The 25,884-nt window shown below is 41.6% G+C and overlaps 2 protein-coding genes across 2 annotated transcripts; one reads left to right on the top strand and one right to left on the bottom strand.

The window, feature by feature from the left end:
• Positions 1-22,218, top strand: LOC130500850 (uncharacterized). Its single transcript, XM_056995781.1, has 9 exons — positions 1-1,059; positions 10,456-10,622; positions 10,701-11,066; positions 11,403-11,994; positions 12,085-12,502; positions 12,731-12,768; positions 13,357-13,723; positions 13,781-13,990; positions 22,214-22,218. The coding sequence occupies exons 1-9, from the start codon at positions 1-3 to the stop codon at positions 22,216-22,218; spliced, it is 3,222 nt and encodes a 1,073-aa protein (XP_056851761.1).
• Positions 22,219-22,307: 89 nt separating this feature from the next.
• LOC130500849 (uncharacterized) lies at positions 22,308-24,224 on the bottom strand. Its single transcript, XM_056995780.1, has 3 exons — positions 23,850-24,224; positions 23,520-23,714; positions 22,308-23,438 (listed from the first exon to the last, which is right to left on the bottom strand). The coding sequence occupies exons 1-3, from the start codon at positions 24,222-24,224 to the stop codon at positions 22,308-22,310; spliced, it is 1,701 nt and encodes a 566-aa protein (XP_056851760.1).
• Positions 24,225-25,884: the final 1,660 nt, after the last annotated feature.

The following is a 25,884-nucleotide window of genomic DNA, read 5'->3' as shown; positions in this document are numbered from 1 at the left end:
ATGGCTGGAGATGAAGAAGATGATGCAGGTGTTAGTCTAGAGCATAAAGCCTTGCTTGAAGCTTTAACTCGCCGTATGCACACTATGATGGAAACAAGATTGGGTACCTTCCGCGAAGAGCTTGATGCTCAGTCTTCAGAACCTAGACGTGAACCAAGGCAGAACCGACGAGAACCGGCTAGAAGAGAGCATGATGGTTCAGAAGAGACTGACAACTACTATGAAAGAGAACGGCACAGCTCAGACTCTAGACACAGCAGCCGTAGCAACCGAAGGCACAGGCGTGAGCATCGTCCACGCAATGAACTAGCTGGGTTGAAGCTAAAAATCCCCCCTTTCCATGGCAAGGCTGATCCAGATGCTTATCTTGAGTGGGAGAAGAAGATTGAGCTAGTTTTCAACTGTCAACATTACACTGAGCTTAAGAAGATTCAAGTGGCTGCTACTGAATTTTATGATTATGCCTTGAGCTGGTGGGATCAGTTGGTTACGACCAAGAGGCGCAATGGTGAGTTTCCTATTGAGACTTGGGCTGAGATGAAAGCTGTGATGCGCAGGAGGTTTGTACCAAACCATTACCATCGTGATCTCCATCAAAGACTAAGAAAGCTCACACAAGGATCACGATCTGTAGAAGAATACTTCCAAGAGATGGAGTTGTTGATGTTGAGAGCTTGCATATCAGAGGATAGAGAGGCAACTATGGCTCGGTTCCTTGGAGGACTTAACCGTGAGATACAAGACAATGTGGAGATGCAACACTATGTTGAGATGGAAGAAATGCTACACAAAGCAATTCTGGTGGAGCAGCAAGTTAAGAGAAAGCATCAGTCACGAGGGAGCTATGGTACCAGCAAGTATCAGCAGGCTAAAGATGAGAAACCAGCGTATCATAAGGATAATAAGTTTCAGCCAAAAGAAGATACCAAGCCAGGCAGTACTATCAGCAAAGACAAAGGGAAAACTGAAGCTACTTCTTCACGAGCCAGGGATGTCAAGTGTTTCAAATGTCAAGGGCGTGGTCACTATGCTAATGAGTGCACTAACAAGCGAGTCATGATCCTCTTGTGAGAGAATGTAAAGATTAAGGAGAGATTAAGAGGAGATTATGATAACCATTGTGAGAATTCAAGAGAAAGAGAGAGAGGAGTTCGCGAGAGAGAAGTAAAGAAAGAGGAAACTGTTTCCTTGATTGATTTAGTTCATCACACACATACATAAATAGCTAAATCGACATACAAGAAGAATTAATAAACAAAGGAGCTCAGACTGCGCAGACTGAGCTTGGATAGTGACAGCTCAGGAACGGCTATGAGGCAAAGTGAACATGTGATCTTTATATTAAACAACTCCTTGCCGACATCCCTCCTTTGTCTTGACCTTCCAACGGTATTCTTCTTCTCCTAAACCTTCCTTGGCAAGTCACTCTTTGCTTCCTTGTGGCGGTTAGGATTATTTGAATCTGAGAGAGGCAATGCACATACTTGTAGAACAAGGCATCGCCATCCAAGCTCATCCTTGATATATCTGATCTTGTTTATCTCCTTATGTCTTCATGTCAACACTCCCCCTCAAGCTTGACCATATGGAACAAGTCAAGCTTGGAAGCCATGAAGCAATCCCTCATATGTCCTTGGTATGTAAGCCTCATCAAGGTTGGTAATAAACACTTGATGATCCTTAGGGTATTGAGCTAGGGAGCATGTTGCTTGAGTTGGATGAGCAACTGCTTGGCTGTTGAAATATACCCTTGTGTTGCTCCAGTTTGATGGTGGATTCCTGACCCTTGTGCTTCTCCTAAGCGGCTGGACTTCTTCTATCCTTTCAACTTCATCAGGTACAGCCTCTTGCTCTTGTACTGATGGCACACCTTGATTGTTTTCATCCTGATCATGAACCTCTTGCGTTTGATCAGTGTGTGTTCCCTCTTGAACCTCTCTTGTTTCATCTGATCCCTCTTGACCAGTGTGAGAATCCTCTTGATTCCCCCCTTCAGGATTAGGATGAAGAACTTGCTCACCCTCAAGAATCACTGGTGCTGATCCCTGACCCATGTTGATGCCAAGACTCTCCATAATATGCTTCAGGTTCAGTGCTCTATCTGAGGCTTCTTGAGATAAATCTTTGAGATTCTCCCAATCTTTCTCCTCAAAGTAGCCTCTTGATTCAACAAACTTCACATCCCTGGACACCATGACTCTCCTAGTCTCTGGTACATAGCACTTGTACCCCTTTTGTGTATTTGAATAGCCAATGAACACTGCCTTGATACTTCTTGCCTCTAGCTTGTTTCTGTGCTCACCTGGCCTTAATACAAAACACAAACACCCAAAGACCCGTAAGTAATCAATGGATGGTTTTCTTTTGTTCAATACCTCATATGGTGTGGAGTCCTCAAGCACTCTTGTAGGCGTCCGATTGATGAGATAGCATGCAGTCATCACAGCATCACTCCAAAATCGTTTAGGCATGTTGGTATAGAACATCATGGATCTCGCCACCTCCATTAGGTGCCTGTTCTTCCTCTCAGCAACTCCATTTTGCTGTGGGGTGTATGGGCAGCTAGTTTGGTGTATGATCCCATGTTTAGCTAGATGGCTTTTGAATGCTTTGCTTGTATATTCTCCCCCATTATCTGATCTGAATACTTTGATCTTAACATTGAAATGATTAGTTATGTAGTTCTGGAAATTAATAAAAGCATCAAGCACTCTATCTTTAGTTTGAATCATAGTCAGCCAAGTATATTTGGATTTTTGATCAATAAATGTGACAAAGTACTTATGATTCTCTCTAGATATGCATGGTGCAGTCCAGACATCAGAATGTATGAGATCAAAGCAATTTTCATAGATAGTAGACGATTTTGGGAAGACAGTTTTGCAGTGTTTACCAAGGATACAAGCTTCACAGCCATCATTTTTAAACACAACATTAGGTAATAAAATGTTCAAGGCACGAGAATGAGGATGACCTAATCTAGCATGCCACAATACATCATTATCTAAGACAGGAATTGAACTAAAAGCAGATAAATTTGAACTGGTCTTGATGTCTTCAAGTAGGTACAAGTCCTCCTTTGTAACACCTTTGCCAATCAACTTAAGAGTCTCAATATCCTGAAACATAACCTCATTAGGACTGAATATTACATTGCAATGTAAATCAGTAGCAACTCTTTTGACAGAAAGCAAATTTGATGCAAAAGATGGCATATAAAAAGCTTTGGTATCTCTATCAAACAATTTAATGGTTCCTTCACCCTGAATGGGAATTCTATCACCATTAGCAATTTTAACATGTCCTAAAACAGGTTTAATGTTCTCAATTAACTCAGCATTACTAATCATATGATGAGAGGCGCCAGAGTCTATTATCACAGGTTTGATGCTACTAGATGCATTCATATTAGTTGTAAGAGCATGAGGAGCACTAGATGGTGCGACCTGGAGCAGCTTCAAACTCATGTTCTGAAAGCTAATCCATGTACCAGAAAGGAAATGGGTCATAGCAAGACCTAGTGGGCTTATTGGAGAGCTTATTGGCCTGATTCATGAAGTATTGGACCGAGAGAAGTCTATTGGCCTTGATGAGGCCTTTAAAGAGAAAGGAGTGACTATGGACCAGCATGGACGACTAGTATGCAATGTGATTGACCAGGAAATGGATGGGAGGAAGCTGGATAGACAGGAAATGAAATGGGAGATCTGCTATGATCAGGAAATGCACTGTTCAAACCGACATGGACGAGAAATGAGTTGGAAATGGAAGATGAAGAACAAGAGCTGGAAAGGTGGTGCGACCTGGAGCAGCTTCAAACTCATGTTCTGGAAGCTAATCCATGTACCAGAAAGGAAATGGGTCATAGCAAGACCTAGTGGGCTTATTGGAGAGCTTATTGGCCTGATTCATGAAGTATTGGACCGAGAGAAGTCTATTGGCCTTGATGAGGCCTTTAAAGAGAAAGGAGTGACTATGGACCAGCATGGACGACTAGTATGCAATGTGATTGACCAGGAAATGGATGGGAGGAAGCTGGATAGACAGGAAATGAAATGGGAGATCTGCTATGATCAGGAAATGCACTGTTCAAACCGACATGGACGAGAAATGAGTTGGAAATGGAAGATGAAGAACAAGAGCTGGAAAGGGAACCTGATGAGGATCTTTATCATCCAAATGAGCATAAGGAGCAGCTTGGTGCGGCCCTGGATAGGCTGTCTCTCCCTGGATCACTTGAAGGGGGGCGTGGGTGGATGAAAGGTGATGGAGGTGGTCTTCTCCTTAGAACTATGAGCTGCTCTAAAGATGTTTTGCTACTCCTGAGACACAGGTTCACCCTGCTTGGTGTCTGGATGAATCACAGAAGATCACTCTTCTTATTGTGATAAAAGTTGTTCACTAAGAACAATGATAAGAAAGTCTCCAAGGAGACAGTTGTTGAGCCAACAAAGCTTCAGTTTATTCAATCAATGGTTAATGTTTACATGGAGGCTCGTGGCTACATAAATAATAGAGAAGAAAACGAAATCCTAAGCTAAAGAAAACCCTAAATCAAAACCCAATCGGTTTAGTGAAAACCATATCCTAATCCTATTGCTAATTGGTTTATAAATCACCAAACTTAATCCTAATTGGTTTACACTTAATAAAATCATAAATAAACTTAAAATAAACCATCTTGGACGTGCATAATATTCTTGGGCCAATCATAATCCAAGCTGGCTTGTCTTTCCACTTTTTGGGCCGATAAAGGCCTTTTTCGAACAAATCTTGCTTGGGCTCGATCCATCTTGTTCCAGGTCCGACCAAGCTGCTCCTTATGCTCATTTGGATGATAAAGATCCTCATCAGGTTCCCTTTTGGTGCGACCTGGAGCAGCTTCAAACTCATGTTCTGGAAGCTAATCCATGTACCAGAAAGGAAATGGGTCATAGCAAGACCTAGTGGGCTTATTGGAGAGCTTATTGGCCTGATTCATGAAGTATTGGACCGAGAGAAGTCTATTGGCCTTGATGAGGCCTTTAAAGAGAAAGGAGTGACTATGGACCAGCATGGACGACTAGTATGCAATGTGATTGACCAGGAAATGGATGGGAGGAAGCTGGATAGACAGGAAATGAAATGGGAGATCTGCTATGATCAGGAAATGCACTGTTCAAACCGACATGGACGAGAAATGAGTTGGAAATGGAAGATGAAGAACAAGAGCTGGAAAGGGAACCTGATGAGGATCTTTATCATCCAAATGAGCATAAGGAGCAGCTTGGTGCGGCCCTGGATAGGCTGTCTCTCCCTGGATCACTTGAAGGGGGGCGTGGGTGGATGAAAGGTGATGGAGGTGGTCTTCTCCTTAGAACTATGAGCTGCTCTAAAGATGTTTTGCTACTCCTGAGACACAGGTTCACCCTGCTTGGTGTCTGGATGAATCACAGAAGATCACTCTTCTTATTGTGATAAAAGTTGTTCACTAAGAACAATGATAAGAAAGTCTCCAAGGAGACAGTTGTTGAGCCAACAAAGCTTCAGTTTATTCAATCAATGGTTAATGTTTACATGGAGGCTCGTGGCTACATAAATAATAGAGAAGAAAACGAAATCCTAAGCTAAAGAAAACCCTAAATCAAAACCCAATCGGTTTAGTGAAAACCATATCCTAATCCTATTGCTAATTGGTTTATAAATCACCAAACTTAATCCTAATTGGTTTACACTTAATAAAATCATAAATAAACTTAAAATAAACCATCTTGGACGTGCATAATATTCTTGGGCCAATCATAATCCAAGCTGGCTTGTCTTTCCACTTTTTGGGCCGATAAAGGCCTTTTTCGAACAAATCTTGCTTGGGCTCGATCCATCTTGTTCCAGGTCCGACCAAGCTGCTCCTTATGCTCATTTGGATGATAAAGATCCTCATCAGGTTCCCTTTCCAGCTCTTGTTCTTCATCTTCCATTTCCAACTCATTTCTCGTCCATGTCGGTTTGAACAGTGCATTTCCTGATCATAGCAGATCTCCCATTTCATTTCCTGTCTATCCAGCTTCCTCCCATCCATTTCCTGGTCAATCACATTGCATACTAGTCGTCCATGCTGGTCCATAGTCACTCCTTTCTCTTTAAAGGCCTCATCAAGGCCAATAGACTTCTCTCGGTCCAATACTTCATGAATCAGGCCAATAAGCTCTCCAATAAGCCCACTAGGTCTTGCTATGACCCATTTCCTTTCTGGTACATGGATTAGCTTCCAGAACATGAGTTTGAAGCTGCTCCAGGTCGCACCATTCCCTCCTCCTTTAAAAAGATTTGTCCTCAAATCTTGTTCTTTAAGGATGAATGTACTGTCCAATCTCAGCTTCTTTGTTTCTTCTTGTGTCAGGGTGTTGTTAAAGCTCTTGTTCACGTTTATCTCCCCTCCAGGCTCAAAGACAAAGCTTCCCAAAACCTTCACACATCCTAGATACTTCACTGGACAGAGCTTCTTACAAGCAACACATAGAGCAAGCAATTTATGGTCCTTGTTTGTCTCAGATCTGATGGCTTCTGATTGAGCTTCTCTCCACTGATACCCAGAACAAGCCTTGATCCTAGACTTCTTGGCAAGTAATATAACCTTAGAGAAACCAGAAACTGACGTTGGTTCTTCCTGCTCATGCAATAACCCTTCCAAATCAACCTTCACTGCTGCTGCTTTTTGGATCATATTGTTGTTGATGCTTTGATGTAAACACAAGCTTCCTCCTGGTTCAAAAGCAAGGTATTGCAGCCCCATTACAAACCTCAGATGCTCCACTATGCTGGTCTTAAACCATACAATAGGTTTGGTCAGTAGATCACAAGAAAAAGATTCAATGATATCACCTTCTTCAACCACAGTTGTAATTGCCAATTCATGAGCTTTAGGTGATCCATTAAGCACTCCTTCTTCAGCTTGGTTTTGACCAGGCACGTGATCACATGTAACTGATGATATCTCCTCTTGTTTCAGATGATTGTCCAAGTAATCTCCTTGACAAGGAGTGGCTGGTTCTTGTGCACTCTCAGGAACATTTGTAACTGGTTTTGAGACTGGCTTAAGAGAAGTTTGTTTTGTGTTCTTGCTGATAATCTTTTGAGTAGACCAGGAACCAGACTTATCAACTAGTTGTTTGTCTCCTTCAGGTGGTTGTATGTCAGGGGGTTTCAATGTATCATAATCTGGCCTCCTTTGCTGATCTTGTACTAAAGCATTGACTGCTTGTTGTATCTCTTGCCTGTTTACATCTTGGAATTGTTGGCTGTGCAAGTAACCAAATTGATCACTTTTCTTTTGATCTCCACGACCATAACAGACCTTTTTCTCATCTCTGGATGCTCTAGGGCGTGCCCTAACTGACCTTGATTGGCTCTGTAACCTTTCCAGATCAAGTTGACCATACCTCTTGGCTACAAACCTTTTTTTCATGACAGCCTTCATCTCAAACCAAGAAGAGACTTGAAACTCTCCAGTGTGTCTCCTATGGTTAGCAAGCTGATACCACCAATCAAGTGCATATCCAGATAATCCAGTAGTTGCTAGCTGAACTTGCCTCTCTGCTGTATACCCCTGACACTTAATAATTAAGTCCATCTTCTTTTCCCAACCTAGGTATGTATCTGGATCAAATTCTCCATAGAAGGATGGCATTGTGAGCTTTTCTTCATATCTAGCCATCAAAGATGCTTGTAAACTACTAAATTTCGTGCTCCTAGGTTAAAACTTCAAACCCTAACCTTCAACCTGGCTCTGATACCACTTGGTGCGGCCCTGGATAGGCTGTCTCTCCCTGGATCACTTGAAGGGGGGCGTGGGTGGATGAAAGGTGATGGAGGTGGTCTTCTCCTTAGAACTATGAGCTGCTCTAAAGATGTTTTGCTACTCCTGAGACACAGGTTCACCCTGCTTGGTGTCTGGATGAATCACAGAAGATCACTCTTCTTATTGTGATAAAAGTTGTTCACTAAGAACAATGATAAGAAAGTCTCCAAGGAGACAGTTGTTGAGCCAACAAAGCTTCAGTTTATTCAATCAATGGTTAATGTTTACATGGAGGCTCGTGGCTACATAAATAATAGAGAAGAAAACGAAATCCTAAGCTAAAGAAAACCCTAAATCAAAACCCAATCGGTTTAGTGAAAACCATATCCTAATCCTATTGCTAATTGGTTTATAAATCACCAAACTTAATCCTAATTGGTTTACACTTAATAAAATCATAAATAAACTTAAAATAAACCATCTTGGACGTGCATAATATTCTTGGGCCAATCATAATCCAAGCTGGCTTGTCTTTCCACTTTTTGGGCCGATAAAGGCCTTTTTCGAACAAATCTTGCTTGGGCTCGATCCATCTTGTTCCAGGTCCGACCAAGCTGCTCCTTATGCTCATTTGGATGATAAAGATCCTCATCAGGTTCCCTTTCCAGCTCTTGTTCTTCATCTTCCATTTCCAACTCATTTCTCGTCCATGTCGGTTTGAACAGTGCATTTCCTGATCATAGCAGATCTCCCATTTCATTTCCTGTCTATCCAGCTTCCTCCCATCCATTTCCTGGTCAATCACATTGCATACTAGTCGTCCATGCTGGTCCATAGTCACTCCTTTCTCTTTAAAGGCCTCATCAAGGCCAATAGACTTCTCTCGGTCCAATACTTCATGAATCAGGCCAATAAGCTCTCCAATAAGCCCACTAGGTCTTGCTATGACCCATTTCCTTTCTGGTACATGGATTAGCTTCCAGAACATGAGTTTGAAGCTGCTCCAGGTCGCACCACTAGACAATCTATATGATGCATTTAGAGAATAACCAAGAGTTTTACCAGACTCCCTTAAGGCTTTGATGAGAGCTTCAATGTCAGATTTCTTGACATTCTCATTGTGTGCTCCATCACTAGTAGCCTTGGCGCGCATAGGGGTAGAGGTCTCTCCCACATCACCAGAGAAGTTGGCTTTTGCATCAGTTCGGAACTTCTGGGGCTTGAGGTGTGGGTGGAGAATCCAGCACTTGTCTCTCCCATGACCTTTCTTCTTGCAGTGGTCACACTCCCACACCTTCTTGTCTCCAGGTTTGTATTGTCCTTTGTTTGCTGCGCCTTCAACAGGAGCCTCTACACCATCAGCTTTATTTGCAAGGATGAGCTCTCCCTTTCCTCCAAATAGCCCCACTGATCCTTGCTCCTTTTGTATCTGAGCACACAACTCCTCTAGAGATGGAAGCTTGTCGCTCCTCAAAATGTGCTTAATCAGATCACCATACACCGGGTTGAGAGTAAAGAGCAAGGCAAACACCTTGTCTTGTTCTTTTCTCTCATTAATCACTTCCGGGTCAACACTGGATGGCCTCAACATCTCCATCTCTGCCCACAGTGACCTGAACTTCCCAAAGTGAGTAGAGAAGTCAGTGTCTTCTTGGGAGAGAGTGTTGATAGCCCTCTTGACTTCAAACACCCTACTGATGTTGGAGATGTTCCCATACACCTTCTTAAGTGTTTCCCAAAGTTCTTTGGAGGTTTCACAGTAGGAATAAGCTTCTAAGATAGGCGCATCTAGGCTGTTTTGAATGATTGAAAGCACCATGAGGTCCTCCTGACCTTTCTTCCTATCACCTTCAGCCGCACTAGCCTCTTCTTTGCCATCCTCTCCTAGGACAGTCTTGGTTGTAGCCTTGCCCTCCACGCACTCCCAAAGACCTCTGCCTCCTAGTGCTGTCTTAGCAAGCCTTGACCATAGCAAGTAATTTGGACCTTTTAAAGTCACTGGTATCGACACCATCTTTGAGTGAGTTTCCATTTTTGGCAAATTTTTAAGCTGGAAATCAAGAACAAGTGAAGAACACCAAGAACTTTGCCAAAAATAGAAAAGAAAGATTCAGAGTTTTGCGGAAAAGTAAGAAAAGAAAATAAGAGAATTGGTTCCAAGAGCTTTTAGTGCTCTGATACCATGAGAGAATGTAAAGATTAAGGAGAGATTAAGAGGAGATTATGATAACCATTGTGAGAATTCAAGAGAAAGAGAGAGAGGAGTTCGCGAGAGAGAAGTAAAGAAAGAGGAAACTGTTTCCTTGATTGATTTAGTTCATCACACACATACATAAATAGCTAAATCGACATACAAGAAGAATTAATAAACAAAGGAGCTCAGACTGCGCAGACTGAGCTTGGATAGTGACAGCTCAGGAACGGCTATGAGGCAAAGTGAACATGTGATCTTTATATTAAACAACTCCTTGCCGACATCCCTCCTTTGTCTTGACCTTCCAACGGTATTCTTCTTCTCCTAAACCTTCCTTGGCAAGTCACTCTTTGCTTCCTTGTGGCGGTTAGGATTATTTGAATCTGAGAGAGGCAATGCACATACTTGTAGAACAAGGCATCGCCATCCAAGCTCATCCTTGATATATCTGATCTTGTTTATCTCCTTATGTCTTCATGTCAACATCTTGGACAATGGAGAGTATGAATCTCAGGATGAGAAGCTTGAGGACGATCAGGAGCTTTCAGATGAAGAGTATGAAGAAGGACCAGTTCAGGGAAGATTGTTGGTTGCAAGAAGGACTCTCAGCGTGCAAAACAAACCCGTGGAGCTTGAGCAAAGAGAGAACTTGTTCTACACACGCTGCATGGTTCAAGGGAAGATATGTAGCCTGATCATTGATGGTGGGAGCTGTGTTAATGTTGCTAGTGAGACCATGGTGAAGAAGCTTGGACTAGAAACTCAGAAACATCCTAAACCTTACCGGCTGCAGTGGCTTAATGAAGAGGGTGAGATGAGAGTATCCACACAAGTCTCTGTACCCTTCTCCATTGGTAGGTATGAAGATGAGATCCTCTGTGATGTGATACCAATGGAAGCAAGTCATATCTTGCTTGGTAGGCCGTGGCAGGTTGATAGAAAAGTCACACATGATGGCTTTGCAAACAAGCATTCTTTTGAGTTTAATGGTAGGAAGACTACTCTGGTGCCTCTGACTCCTAAGGAAGTGCATCAAGATCAGTTGCAGCTTCAAAAGAAGAAAGAAATCGATCTCAAACCAGAGAAAAACAAGCAGCACAACTTCTATGCCAAAGCTGGTGATATCAAAAGATCTCTTCACTCTAACCAGCCTGTTCTATTGCTTGTCTTTAAAGAAACTCTTTTAAATCTAACTGAGTGTACACCGGTGTATCCGAGTGAGATGTTAGCTCTTTTACAGGAATTTGAAGATGTATTTCCAGAAGATAATCCCATAGGTCTACCACCTACCCGAGGGATTGAGCATCAGATTGATTTTGTGCCAGGAGCTACTCTTCCTAACAGACCAGCATACAGAACTAATCCAGTGGAGACTAAGGAGCTACAAAGACAGGTTGAAGAGTTGATGGAGAAAGGCCACATCCGAGAGAGCATGAGCCCTTGTGCTGTACCAGTGCTCCTTGTACCCAAGAAGGATGGGAGCTGGCGCATGTGTGTTGATTGTAGAGCAATCAACAATATAACAGTGAAGTATCGCCACCCTATTCCTAGATTAGATGATATGCTTGATGAGTTGCATGGTTCTAGCATCTTTTCTAAGATAGATTTGAAAAGTGGATATCATCAAATTAGGATGAAAGAGGGAGATGAGTGGAAAACAGCCTTTAAGACTAAGCATGGGTTGTATGAGTGGTTAGTGATGCCCTTTGGCTTAACTAATGCTCCTAGTACTTTTATGAGATTAATGAATCATGTGCTTAGATCCTTTCTAGGATTGTTTGTGGTAGTTTATTTTGATGATATCCTTGTGTACTCTAAGAGCTTAGAAGAGCATATAGTTCATCTTAGGAATGTTCTTGATGTTTTGAGAAAAGAAAAGCTCTTTGCTAACCTCAAAAAGTGCACTTTCTGTACGGATAACTTGGTCTTCCTAGGTTTTGTTGTGAGTGCAGATGGAGTAAAAGTGGACCAGGAGAAGGTAAAAGCTATACAAGAGTGGCCAATTCCTAAGACCATAAGTGAAGTAAGAAGCTTCCATGGGTTAGCTGGTTTCTACCGACGATTTGTGAGGGACTTTAGCACCATAGCAGCTCCTTTGACTGAAGTGATCAAGAAGGAAGTCGGTTTCAAATGGGGAGAAGCACAAGAACTTGCCTTTCAAAGCCTAAAAGAGAAGCTTACTCATACCCCTCTTCTCATACTTCCTGACTTTAATAAAACTTTTGAAATAGAATGTGATGCCTCAGGAATTGGTATTGGTGCTGTGCTTATGCAGGAAAGAAGACCCATAGCATACTTCAGTGAGAAACTTGGAGGAGCAACTCTCAACTATGCTACCTATGACAAGGAACTCTATGCTTTAGTAAGGGCTTTGCAGACCTGGCAACACTATCTATGGCCTAAGGAGTTTGTCATACACACTGATCATGAGTCTCTCAAGTACCTCAAGGGCCAGAACAAGCTCAGCAAGAGACATGCAAGATGGGTCGAGTTCATTGAAACCTTTCCTTATGTAATCAAATACAAACAAGGTAAGGAAAATATAGTTGCTGATGCACTATCCAGAAGGTATACCCTCTTGAATACTCTTGATGCTAAGTTGCTAGGATTTGAACAACTTAAAGATATGTATGCAACTGACTCTGACTTTCAGGAAGCTTATAAATCGTGTGAGAAGTATGCTGCTGGGCATTACTTTAGGCAGGATGGGTTCTTATTCTATGATAATAGATTGTGTGTGCCTAACTGTTCTTTAAGAGATTTATTTGTCAGGGAATCCCATGGAGGAAGTTTAATGGGACACTTTGGTATTGCCAAGACTCTCAAGGTTTTGCAGGATCACTTCTTTTGGCCACACATGAAACGGGATGTTGAGAGGATCTGTGGGAGGTGTGCAACTTGCAAAGCAGCTAAGTCAAAGATCCAACCCCACGTTTTGTATACTCCTTTACCTATTCCTACTCACCCTTGGAATGATATATCTATGGACTTTGTTGTCGGATTGCCAAGGACCAAGACAGGTAAGGATTCTATCTTTGTGGTTGTGGATAGATTTTCTAAAATGGCACACTTCATTGCTTGTCATAAGACTGATGATGCTTCACATGTAGCAAACCTGTTCTTTAGAGAGATTGTGCGCATTCATGGTATGCCTAGGACTATAGTTTCTGATAGAGATACTAAGTTTCTTAGTTATTTTTGGAAAACTCTTTGGTCTAAGCTAGGTACTAAGCTATTATTCTCTACTACATGTCATCCACAAACTGATGGGCAGACTGAGGTAGTCAATAGAACTCTTGGAACTCTCTTGCGTGCATTCATTAAAAAGAATTTGAAATCATGGGAAGAGTACTTGCCTCACTGTGAATTTGCTTATAATCATGCTCAACACTCTGCATCTAAATATTCTCCTTTTGAAATTGTTTATGGGTTCAATCCCATCTCTCCTTTGGATCTAATGCCTTTACCTGAGTGTGCTAGGATCAGTATGGATGGGAAAAAGAAAGCAGAGATGGTACAGCAGATCCATGAGCAGGCTAGAAAGAATATTGTTGAGAAGACAAAGCAGTACACTAAGAAAGCAAACAAGGGCAGGCGCGAGATGATTTTTGATGTAGGAGATATGGTGTGGGTTCATTTGCGTAAGGAGAGGTTTCCCAAAGAAAGAAAGTCCAAGCTGATGGCAAGGATAGATGGCCCATTCGAAATCATCCAGAAAATCAATGACAATGCCTACAAGATTGATCTTCAAGGTAAGTATGATATAAGCAACAGTTTCAATGTTACTGACTTGATTCCTTTTGTTGCAGATGAGCTTGATTTGAGGTCAAATCCTTTTCAAGAAGGAGGGGATGATGTGATCATGGACCAGCCAACTCATGAAGACAATGTGATGCTAGATGAGCCAGCTGCTGAAGATGTCTTAACCATACCAGAAGGTCCTATTACTCGTTCAAGGAGTAGACAACTCAAGAAAGCCATTGGAGGATTACTCATGATAGCCTGGAAGCAAGAAGAAGGTCTTGGAAGAAGCTTGATCAACCAAGACACACTTATCACCATTCAAGCAACATCACCATCAAGCTGATCATCATCTAGGCAAGTGGCTTGGTGTACTCTTTTTCCCTTAGATAGTTTTCCCACTGGGTTTTCTATCTAAGGTTTTTAATGAGGCATCAAGTTCACTTACACATCTCCTAGATGATGTATCATGGGTGCATCTCGGATGCATATTTATCTTATGTTATAATTTTAGACTATGGTTTCTTTTTATTTCCTTTTTATTTGAAACACAAGGAGTATGTTCCTTTAGTGAGCTTGTGCATGTACAAGTCTCAGCCTATATATATGTTGTATCCGCAAACCCTAATACCCATCAAGTTATCTTTTCATAAACCTTTATTCTCTTGTTCTCTCTTCTTCTTGTTATCAAGTCGGCGAGTGATCTTGTTGGTGAGTAGTATCCAACAGCCCAAGGATCTCTTCTTCGGTGTGTCATATCCGAACTAGATATCTAGGAGTATCAAGAGTACTTTCACATCTCTTGTGTCACCATTCGATCCACAACCCTTGAAGAACTTGAGTCACTGATTCGTCCTTGCAAGGATCTATCCCCCATATAACCAGAGAAGCATCCTAGGAGTGTATCATCTAGGCATGCCATGTAAACGCACAATCTCTTTAAAGAACAAATTAGAAACATGCAATGCATCATCAGTTTTGTGGCAAGCAATGAAGTGAGCCATTTTGGAGAACCTATCAACAACTACAAAGATTGAATCCTTTCCGGTTCTAGTCCTAGGCAATCCAACAATAAAATCCATAGAGATGTCATTCCAAGGATGATAAGGAATGGGTAAAGGAGTATACAAACCGTGAGCTTGAACTTTAGACTTAGCTTGCTTACAAGTTGCGCATCTCTCACAGATTCTCTCCACATCTCTCTTCATGCGAGGCCAAAAGAAATGATCCTGCAAAACTTTAAGAGTCTTGGCAATACCAAAATGCCCCATAAGACTTCCTCCATGTGATTCCCTAACAAATAAGTCTCTCAAAGAGCAATTAGGAATACACAAACGATTATCATAGAAGAGAAACCCATCTTGTCTAAAGTAATGGCCGGAAGCAAACTTTTCACAAGATTTATATGCATCTTTAAAATCAGGATCGGTTTCATACATTCCTTTAAGTTGTTCAAATCCTAACAACTTAGCATCAAGAGTGTTCAAGAGGACATACCTTCGAGATAGTGCATCAGCCACTATATTGTCCTTACCTTGTTTGTATTTGATCACATATGGAAAGGTTTCTATGAACTCAACCCATCTGGCATGTCTCTTGCTGAGCTTGTTTTGCCCCTTTAAGTACTTAAGAGACTCATGATCCGTGTGTATCACAAACTCCTTAGGCCAGAGGTAGTGTTGCCAAGTTTGCAAAGCTCTCACAAGCGCATAGAGTTCCTTGTCATATGTTGCATAGTTGAGTGTAGCTCCTCCAAGCTTCTCACTGAAGTAAGCTATTGGTCTCTTATCCTGCATTAAGACAGCACCAATACCTATACCGGAAGCATCACATTCAACCTCAAACGTTTTATTAAAGTCAGGAAGAGTAAGGAGAGGAGAATGAGTGAGCTTCTCTTTAAGGCATTGAAAGGCGGTTTCTTGTGCTTCTCCCCATTTGAATCCAACATCCTTTTTGATCACTTCAGTTAAGGGAGCTGCTATAGTGGTAAAATCTTTGACAAATCGCCTGTAGAAACCAGCAAGCCCATGGAAACTTCTTACTTCACTCACGGTGGTTGGACTTGGCAATTCTTGGATTGCTTTGATCTTTTCTTGATCCACTTTAACACCATCTGCACTCACAACAAAGCCTAAAAAGACCAAGTTATCTGTTCCAAATGTAAACTTCTTAAGATTGGCGTAAAGAGATTCTTTTCTAAGCACATCAAAGACAGCCCTAAGATGTTCTATATGATCATGATAGCTTTTGCTGTAAACTAAGATGTCATCAAAGTAAACAACAACAAAGATGCCTATGAATGATCTTAGAACATGATTCATTAAGCGCATGAAAGTACTAGGTGCATTCGTCAAACCAAATGGCATCACTAACCATTCATACAATCCATGTTTAGTTTTAAATGCAGTTTTCCACTCATCACCTTCCTTCATCCTAATCTGGTGATATCCACTCTTAAGATCTATCTTAGAAAAGAAGCAAGACCCATGCAATTCATCTAGCATGTCATCTAATCTAGGAATAGGATGGCGATACTTTACAGTGATATTGTTAATGGCTCTGCAGTCAACACACATTCTCCAGTTACCATCTTTCTTTGGCACAAGAAGCACTGGAACAGCACAAGGACTCATGCTTTGTCTGATATGTCCCTTTTCCATAAGCTCCTCCACTTGCTTTTGTAACTCTTTAGTTTCAACAGGGTTGGTCCTGTAAGATGGCCGGTTTGGAAGTGTAGCTCCAGGAACAAAATCTATCTGATGTTCAATCCCACGAATTGGAGGTTATTGACAAAGGAAATAAATGTATGAGAAGAAGAGAGGAGCTGAAGACATTTAAAGTGGAGCAGATCCGAGCTGAAGTAAAACCTTGCCATACAAGTTATCAAAGAGTAACCTGGAGTGACTTAGAAGGCAAGGCAAGTTTAAACTCTCCTTTGGTCGCCAAGGAAGAGATGAGACCGTTGGCAAAGAGACAAGAAGGAAGAAGTAAAACAAGCAAAGATCACATGTTCCAAATAAGGGAGTGAGCCGTTTGTGATATGTCACTTTCACTCCCTTGTGCAGCTTCTTTATTTATTATTTCTTGTACTTACTTAGATTAGCTTAATAGTTTCTGATAAGGCATCTTGCCTTTAAATATTGTAACATGTTGCACATTCAGATTAAGGGAAATAGTTCTCTCTTCTTTACTCTCTCTCTCTCTCAAATCGTCACTCTCTCTCTCTCTCTCTCTCACTTGTTCTTGTGTTCTTCACTCTGTTCTTGATATTTCTAACATGGTATCAGAGCTATAAGCTCCTGATTACCTTTCACTTCCGCAACATCACTCTGTTTACTCATTCTCTATTGTTTTTCTGTTTCAGTTCTTTCTTTTACTCTTCAGATTTCTTTTATCCAGTGGGTAATAAATCTGTGTTCTTGAGTGTTCTTGAGTGTTCTTGAGTGTTCTTGAATTTTTCTTCACTTTTCTGAGTTGTGCTCACTCTGTTCTGTCCTTCTATTTATCTCTTGAGAGTTTATCTGTTCTGGACTTGATTTATTTCAGTTCTAGAATTTATTTCTCTCACACTCATCCTTGAAAATTTAAATTTTTTTCTTGGCGCCAAGCTTGAAGGATGGAGAGCTACAACCATGTGAAGATTCCAGTTACACTTAAGGGACCAGGAAACTACATAACCTGGTCTAGGATGACCATGACAGCCCTTGGAGGAAGAGGACTTTGGCAGCATGTGACTTCAAGCTCAGCTCCAAAGCAAATCACCCAAGGAGAAGATGGCAAGGAGATTGTAGTGGTAGATGAAGGCAAATGGGCTCAAGAAGATCTCATGGTGCTGTCTATCTTGCATAGCTCCCTTGATGGTCCACTTATGGACACTTACTGTCACTGCACAACTCCAAAACAGTTGTGGGACACCTTGCAAAGGGTTTATGGCAACACTTCAAACCTCACCAGAATCTATGAAGTGAAGAGAGCCATCAACAACTTACAGCAAGAAGAAGGGGACTTCACCAAGCACCTTGGGAAGTACAGTCAGCTATGGTCTGAGCTAGAGATGCTAAGACCAAGCAGCAATGACCCTGAGGTACTTGAGACCAGGCGTGAGCAAGACAAAGTCTTTGGACTACTTCTCACACTCAGTCCAAGCTTCACTGATGTGGTTAGGCACATACTAAGAGACAAGGAGCTTCCAAGCTATGATGAAGTGTGTGCTCAACTACAAAAGGAGATAGGCTCAGATGGACTCTTTGGTGGTGGAAAAGGAGAGTTATCTATGGTAAACAAGGCTGAGAAGATGGACAGTGCAGCAGCTAACAAGGCTTACTATAAACCAAGAGGAGGAGGAGATAAGGCAGTATCTTGTGAGCACTGCAAGAAGAATGGACACTCCAAGACCAACTGCTGGATCCTCCACCCTCATCTCAGACCTACCTCAGCTAACAAGTACAGCCAGGCTAGAGCACATGAAGCAAGAGCTCAAGAGCATCCAGCATCAAGCTCCATGCGCATGGGAGATGATGGGAGAGCCTTGATCTCTACTACTCACACTGGAGGCTCCACTTCACACGCCATGTCTCACCCACCACCTGAGGATGCTTTCATCAGGAAGTCAGACATTGAGGCCTTGATCAAAGCTCTCAATGCAAACTCTGGTAACCAAAGTATTAATGCTTTAAATTCTATGCACAATGCTTCTCATACTGCTAGGCCTTTAATCATTGATTCAGGAGCCTCTCATCATATGATTAGGGATGCTAGACTGATTAGTGATATTAAACCAGCCCTAGGCAGTGTTGTGATTGCAAATGGTGATAGAATTCCAATTGAGGGAGTAGGAAATCTGAACTTGTTTAACAAAGAATCTCAAGCTTTTTATATGCCTGCCTTCACATCAAATTTATTCTCTGTTAAAAGAGCTACTAATGACCTGAATTGCAATGTTATTTTCAGTCCTAATGATGTTTGTTTTCAGGATATTAAGACCAGTAAGATGCTGGGAAAAGGTGTGAGCAAGGGAGAGCTTTACTTGCTTGAAGATACCAATCTATCAGATTTATCTACTGCTTTTAATTCTGTTTTAGCTAGTAATGTGTTATGGCATGCTAGATTAGGCCATCCTCACTCTAGAGCTTTAAGCTTATTGTTACCTAATTTATCTTTTCAGAATATATCTTGTGAGGCTTGTATTCTTGGCAAACATTGCAAATCTGTTTTTCCTCAATCTATGACTGTTTATGAAAATTGTTTTGATCTAGTGCATTCTGATGTCTGGACTGCCCCTTGTGCATCTAGAGAAAACCATAAATATTTTGTGACATTCATAGATGAGAAATCAAAATACACTTGGCTCACACTGATTAAAAGCAAAGATAGAGTTTTAGAAGCTTTTATTAACTTCCAAAACTATGTAACTAACCATTTCAATTCCAAGATCAAAATATTTAGGTCTGATAATGGTGGGGAGTATACTAGCAATGCCTTTAAACAACACCTAGCAAAGCATGGCATCATTCATCAAACAAGCTGCCCATACACACCACAACAAAATGGAGTTGCTGAGAGAAAGAATAGACATCTTATGGAGGTTGCAAGGAGCATGATGTTTCATACAAATGTTCCAAAGAGGTTTTGGGGAGATGCTGTGATCACGGCTTGCTATCTGATCAACAGGATTCCCACCAAAGTTCTCAAAGATGTCTCTCCCTTTCAGGTATTAAACAAGATCACACCTCCATTAGATCACTTGCGTGTGTTTGGTTGTGTGTGCTATGTCTTGACACCAGGAGAACAGAGAAATAAGCTGGAAGCCAAGAGTGTCAAGGGAATGTTCATAGGCTATACTCACACACAGAAAGGGTACAAGTGCTATATTCCAGATTCAAGAAGAGTTATGGTCTCAAGGGATGTCAAGTTTGTGGAATCAAAGGGGTACTATGATGAGAAGAGCTGGGAAAACCTTAAGGATCTCTCACAAGGACCATCTGATAGAGCAAACAACCTGAGAACCATTATGGAGAGTTTGGGAATCAGCATACCTCAAAGTAGTGGGGCGCCAGTACCAGCACCATCAGCATCTACACCAGAACCAGAACCAGTACCAGTTGTGGAGCCAGTCCATCTCGATCCTGAGGGAGGCAGTGAGCATGAATCAACACCAGCAAATGATTCAGCATCAACACATGATCAAGATGGAGCAGAAGAAGAAGCAGAATCTGATGGTGATCAAGATGGTGATCAGGGTCAGGAAGAAGCAGTGGTAGAAGAGCAGATTCAACCATTGAGAAGAAGCACTAGGGTGAGGAAGGATCCATCACACTGGACCAGCACTAGAGTGTACTTCAACTCCAATGCAGTGGCTCATCCTACCCAAGCAGTCTGCTCCTTGGCATACTTTCCAGAAGAACATGTGGCGTTTATCACCCACCTAGATGAAGCTTACATACCAAAGACCTATGAGGAAGCAATGGCACTGGATGAGTGGAGAGAATCAGTGGGAGATGAGATAGGAGCTATGATCAAGAATGATACATGGTTTGAAACTCAACTTCCAAAAGGCAAGAAGGCAGTAACAAGTCGCCTACTCTTCACTATCAAGTACAAAGCAAATGGACAACCAGAAAGGAAGAAGACAAGGCTGGTTGCAAGAGGGTACACTCAAGTCTATGGAGAAGACTATTTGGATACATTTGCACCAGTGGCTAAGCTTCACACCATAAGAGTTGTTCTCTCCTTGGCTGTTAACTTGGAATGGGATCTCTGGCAAATGGATGTCAAGAATGCATTTCTTCAAGGAGAATTAGAAGATGAAGTGTACATGAGACCACCACCAGGAATGGAAGACATGGTCAAACCAGGAAATGTACTTAGATTGAAGAAGTCAATCTATGGATTGAAGCAATCACCAAGAGCCTGGTATCACAAGCTGAGCACAACCCTTAATGGAAGAGGGTTTGTGAAATCAGAATCTGACCATACTCTCTTTACTCTCACCAGCAAGCAAGGCATTGTTGTAATCCTCATCTATGTTGATGATATTATCATCACTGGCAGCAATAAGGAAGGTATAAATTCAACTAAAGCTTTTCTTAAATCCTCATTTGATATTAAAGATTTGGGAGAGCTTAAGTACTTCCTTGGGATAGAAATATGCCGCTCTAAAGAGGGGCTTTTCTTATGCCAAAGGAAGTACACACTTGATCTTTTAAATGAGGCAGGAGAGCTTGGTGGAAGAGTAGCCAAGACACCACTTGAAGAGGGGTACAAGATATTGCGTGAGGGGGAGTTTGAAGATACACCATTTGGAGACTTCAAACTCTATAGAAGAATGGTGGGGAAGCTGATCTATCTCACCATCACAAGACCAGACATTTGCTTTGCTGTCAACCAAGTGAGCCAGCATATGCAAGCACCAAAGGTTCACCATTGGAACATGGTGGAGAGGATCTTGAGATACCTAAGGGAGGCTCCTGGTCAAGGTGTTTGGATGGGTTGCAACAAGAGCACAGAGATTGTAGGGTATTGTGATGCAGATTGGGCTGGTGATAGAGTGGACAGGAGGTCTACTACTGGCTATTGCACCTTCATAGGAGGCAATTTGGTTACTTGGAAGAGCAAGAAGCAGAAGGTGGTATCATGTTCAAGTGCTGAAGCAGAATATAGAGCCATGAGGAAGCTGACTAGTGAGCTGATTTGGATCAGGAACCTGCTGAGAGACTTGGGCATTGAAACAACAACACCAATCACCATGCACTGTGATAACCAGGCGGCCATTCATATAGCTTCAAACTCAGTGTTCCATGAGAGGACAAAGCATATTGAAGTGGATTGTCACAAGGTTAGACAAGCAGTGGAGCAGAAGATCATCTTACCTTGCTACACTAGAAGTGAAGACCAGCTAGCTGATATCTTCACCAAAGGAGCAAGCAACAAAGTTTGTGAGTCTATTCATCCAAGATTGGGGCTCATAGACTTGTCCAGATCATGATCCCCTTAGCCATGAAACATCTACTCTTTTTCCTTTGTGTGTTTTTGTCCCATTGGGTTTTTCACACAAAGGTTTTAATGAGCGATGTGTTCATGGTTTCCAAGCTCAACCATACTGTATGGTTAAGCTTGAGGGGGAGTATTGACAAAGGAAATAAATGTATGAGAAGAAGAGAGGAGCTGAAGACATTTAAAGTGGAGCAGATCCGAGCTGAAGTAAAACCTTGCCATACAAGTTATCAAAGAGTAACCTGGAGTGACTTAGAAGGCAAGGCAAGTTTAAACTCTCCTTTGGTCGCCAAGGAAGAGATGAGACCGTTGGCAAAGAGACAAGAAGGAAGAAGTAAAACAAGCAAAGATCACATGTTCCAAATAAGGGAGTGAGCCGTTTGTGATATGTCACTTTCACTCCCTTGTGCAGCTTCTTTATTTATTATTTCTTGTACTTACTTAGATTAGTTTAATAGTTTCTGATAAGGCATCTTGCCTTTAAATATTGTAACATGTTGCACATTCAGATTAAGGGAAATAGTTCTCTCTTCTTTACTCTCTCTCTCTCAAATCGTCACTCTCTCTCTCTCTCTCTCTCTCTCTCACTTGTTCTTGTGTTCTTCACTCTGTTCTTGATATTTCTAACAGAGGTAACCCAATTGGATTGTCTTCTGGAAAGATATCTTTATATTCCTGCAAAAGAGAAGATAGTTCACTCGGATATTCCGGTGTTTTATTAGCAACAGTTAGTAGGTTCTCTTTAAACCTGAGTAAAACAAAGGAATTTTGAGAGTAGAGAATTCTTTTGATCTTCCCTGTTTTGGCGTAGAGACTGTGTTGCTTGCTTTGATCAGGCTTGAGATCAATCTTTTTCTTTTTCTGAAGTTGAAGTTGATCTTCATGAACCTCTTTGGGAGTTAGAGGCAACAGCACGGTTTTCTTGCCATTATGCTCAAAGGTGTGCTTGTTAGTATAACCATCATGCATCACATGCCTGTCTGATTGCCAAGGTCGTCCAAGAAGAATGTGGCTTGCCTCCATAGGTAGTATATCACATAGAACCTCATCTTCGTATTTACCAATTGCTATGGGAATCAGAACCTGAGTTGAGACTCTCATTTCTCCTTCTTCATTAAGCCACTGCAACCGGTATGGCTTTGGATGTTTCTGAACTTTCAAACCCAACTTTGCCACCATTGTCTCACTGGCCACGTTGACACAACTTCCTCCATCAATGATGAGACTACAGACCTTTCCTTGAACCAGACATCTAGTGTAGAACAAATTCTCACGCTGCTCAGTCTCTTCTGCCTTGGTTTGAAGATTCAGAAGTCTTCTTGTTACTAGTAACCTTCCTCTGACCGGTTCTTCTTCAGACTCTGCCTCAGATTGCTCACGTTCAGTGTGGATCTTCTCATCCTGAGACAAATACTCTCCACTGTCTAGAAGGATCATGGTTTTTTTGTTAGTACATTCGTTGGCATAGTGTCCACGCCCTTGACACTTAAAGCACTTGACATCCCGAGACTTTGAACCCGTAGCTACTGCTTTTCCTTTGTCTTTGTCAAAGATGCTGCCCAGTTTAGTGTCATCCTTCTGATAAGGCTTGCTCTCCTTCTGGTAACTAGGCTTCTCATCTTTGGAATGCTGAAACTTGCTAGTACCATAGCTAGAACGAGAGTAGCTCTTTCTTTTGAGTTGTTGTTCCACCAAGATAGCTTTGTGTAGCATCTCCTCTAGCTCAACGTAATGCTGCATCTCCACTCTATCTTGTATCTCACGGTTGAGTCCTCCAAGAAACCTTGACATGGTAGCTTCTCTATCTTCTGAGACACTCGCTCTCTGCATCAACAACTCCATCTCTTGATAGTATTCCTCCACGGTTTTGGAGCCTTGAATCAGTTTTCGTAGCCTCTGGTGCAAATCACGATGGTAGTGGCTAGGTACAAACCTCTTGCGCATCAAAGACTTCATCTCTTGCCAAGAGTCAACAGGATACTCCTGATTGACACGTCTAGCAGTCACTAGCTGATCCCACCAACTCAAAGCATAGTCATAAAACTCAGTAGTGGCAATCTGGATCCTTTGAGCGTTTGTGTAGTGTTGACAATTGAAGACAATCTCAATCTTCTTCTCCCACTCCAAGTAAGCATCAGGATCAACCTTGCCATGGAAAGGAGGGATCTTGATCTTAAGACCAGTATACTCATCTCTATGATACCTTCTTCCCACGTGATCTCTCCTAGGTCTCCTACGACTGTCTCTAGAAGAGGATCTTCTACGCTCATAGTAGTTATCAGTTTCTTGTGAACCATCATGCTCTCGTTGGCGTTGTGGAGATTGCTCTTCTCTTTCAGCTTCACGGCTGTGTCCTTGACCAGTAGCTTGTCTAATCTCCCTTCTAATTTCTTCCATGTTGTCTTTCATCATAGTTGACATGTTCTCCAACATGGTTTTGTTCAACTGAGCAGTCATGGCTTCCATCAGCATTTTGTTTCTTCTTATCAAGTCCGCTTCTTCATCAGTCTCGTTCCCCATGGTACCTGATTCAGTCAAACACTTAAACAAATAAGTAGTTCAATAGAAATGAGATCAAACAAAAAAAAAATGAAAACTTGCAGAACAAACAACAGATCTATGATCACGATTTCTTCAAACACAAGCAATTGATCGATTCAAATTCAAATATGATAAAAAAAATTCTTAGATCTAACAGGATTCGATTCAGATCAATGAAAACAAGTGATAGAATGATCAGATCAAGTGATAAACTTAAACAAAAACACAGATCTATCGATGATTTGAAAAGAAGCCGAAGAGTTCAAATCAAAAATCAAAGAGAGATCGAGAACTTTCCCTATCCAGAGTGCTCTGATACCACTTAATACGATCCTAGGATGATTTCTCTGGATGATATGGATAGATCCTTGCAAGATCGAATCAAAGACTCAAGATCTTCAAGGCAGTGAAATGGTGATGAATCAAAGAGTTGCGGAATGGCTCCTTGACACGGTTTAGTTGACTAGATTGGATATAACACACCTCCTTAGACAACTAGAAATTGCTGGATATTACTCACCAACAGAACTCAAGAACTCGCAAAGACAAGTCAGAGAGAACAAGGGTTTTTAGATAAAAGATTGGATGATCTTATTAGACTACGAGACACACACATATATAGTGAGATCCTTGTACATGCACAAGGTCTCGGAAACAACAAGAGTCATTAAGGAACAGGCTCCTCTTTGACTTGTGTAACGAAATAAGAAAACATAGTCTAAAAATAACATAAGGTACTTATGTGGTTCGAGAGTATCATGCTAGGTGATTTGATTAGCAAGACAAGGCCTCGTTAAAAACCTATCTTAGCAAAACCCAGTGGGACAAAAACTAAGACAGGAAAAGAGCACACTTCTCTTGCTAGCCTAGATGATACTCAGCTTGATGGTGAGATAGCTTGGATGGTGATAAGGGTGTCTTGAAGTATCAAGCTTCCTCCAAGACATTCATCTTGATTCAGAGACTTCCTAAGTAAACCTCCAATGGCTTCTTTGAGCTTCTTAACTCTAGCACGAGTCATTGGTCCTTCTGAAACTTCTAAGGTATCCTCTTGAGCTGGTTGATCCTTAGTCTCATCTTCTCCATCATCTATCTGGTCCATGATCACATCATTCCCTCCCTCTTGAAAAGGATTTGTCCTCAAATCTGGTTCATCTGCAATAAAAGGGATCAAGTCAGTAACATTGAAACTATTACTCACGTTGTACTTACCTTGGAGATCCAGCTTGTAAGCATTGTTGCTGATCTTCCTTATGACCTCAAAAGGTCCATCTATTCGCGGCATGAGCTTAGACTTCCTTTCATCAGGGAACCTTTCTTTCCTTAGGTGAACCCAAACTTGGTCACCTTCTTTAAAGACCATCTCACGTTTGCCTTTGTTTGCATGCTTGACATACTGCTTAGTCTTTTCTTCAATATTACGCCTTGCTTGCTCATGGAGTTGTTGCACTAGCTCTGCCTTCTTCTTTCCGTCAAGACTAACTCTTTCACACTCAGGTAAAGGTATTAGATCTAAAGGAGAGGTGGGATTGAACCCATAAACAATCTCAAATGGTGAAAACTTAGAAGCAGAATGCACAGCATGATTATATGCAAACTCACAATGAGGTAAATAGTCTTCCCATGATTTCAAATTCTT

Source organism: Raphanus sativus, unplaced genomic scaffold (genome assembly GCF_000801105.2).
Source record: "Raphanus sativus cultivar WK10039 unplaced genomic scaffold, ASM80110v3 Scaffold0047, whole genome shotgun sequence".
In the NCBI taxonomy this organism is placed as follows: Eukaryota; Viridiplantae; Streptophyta; class Magnoliopsida; order Brassicales; family Brassicaceae; genus Raphanus; species Raphanus sativus.
Note: the sequence above shows the minus strand (reverse complement) of the source record. Positions and strands in the feature narration are given on the sequence as shown.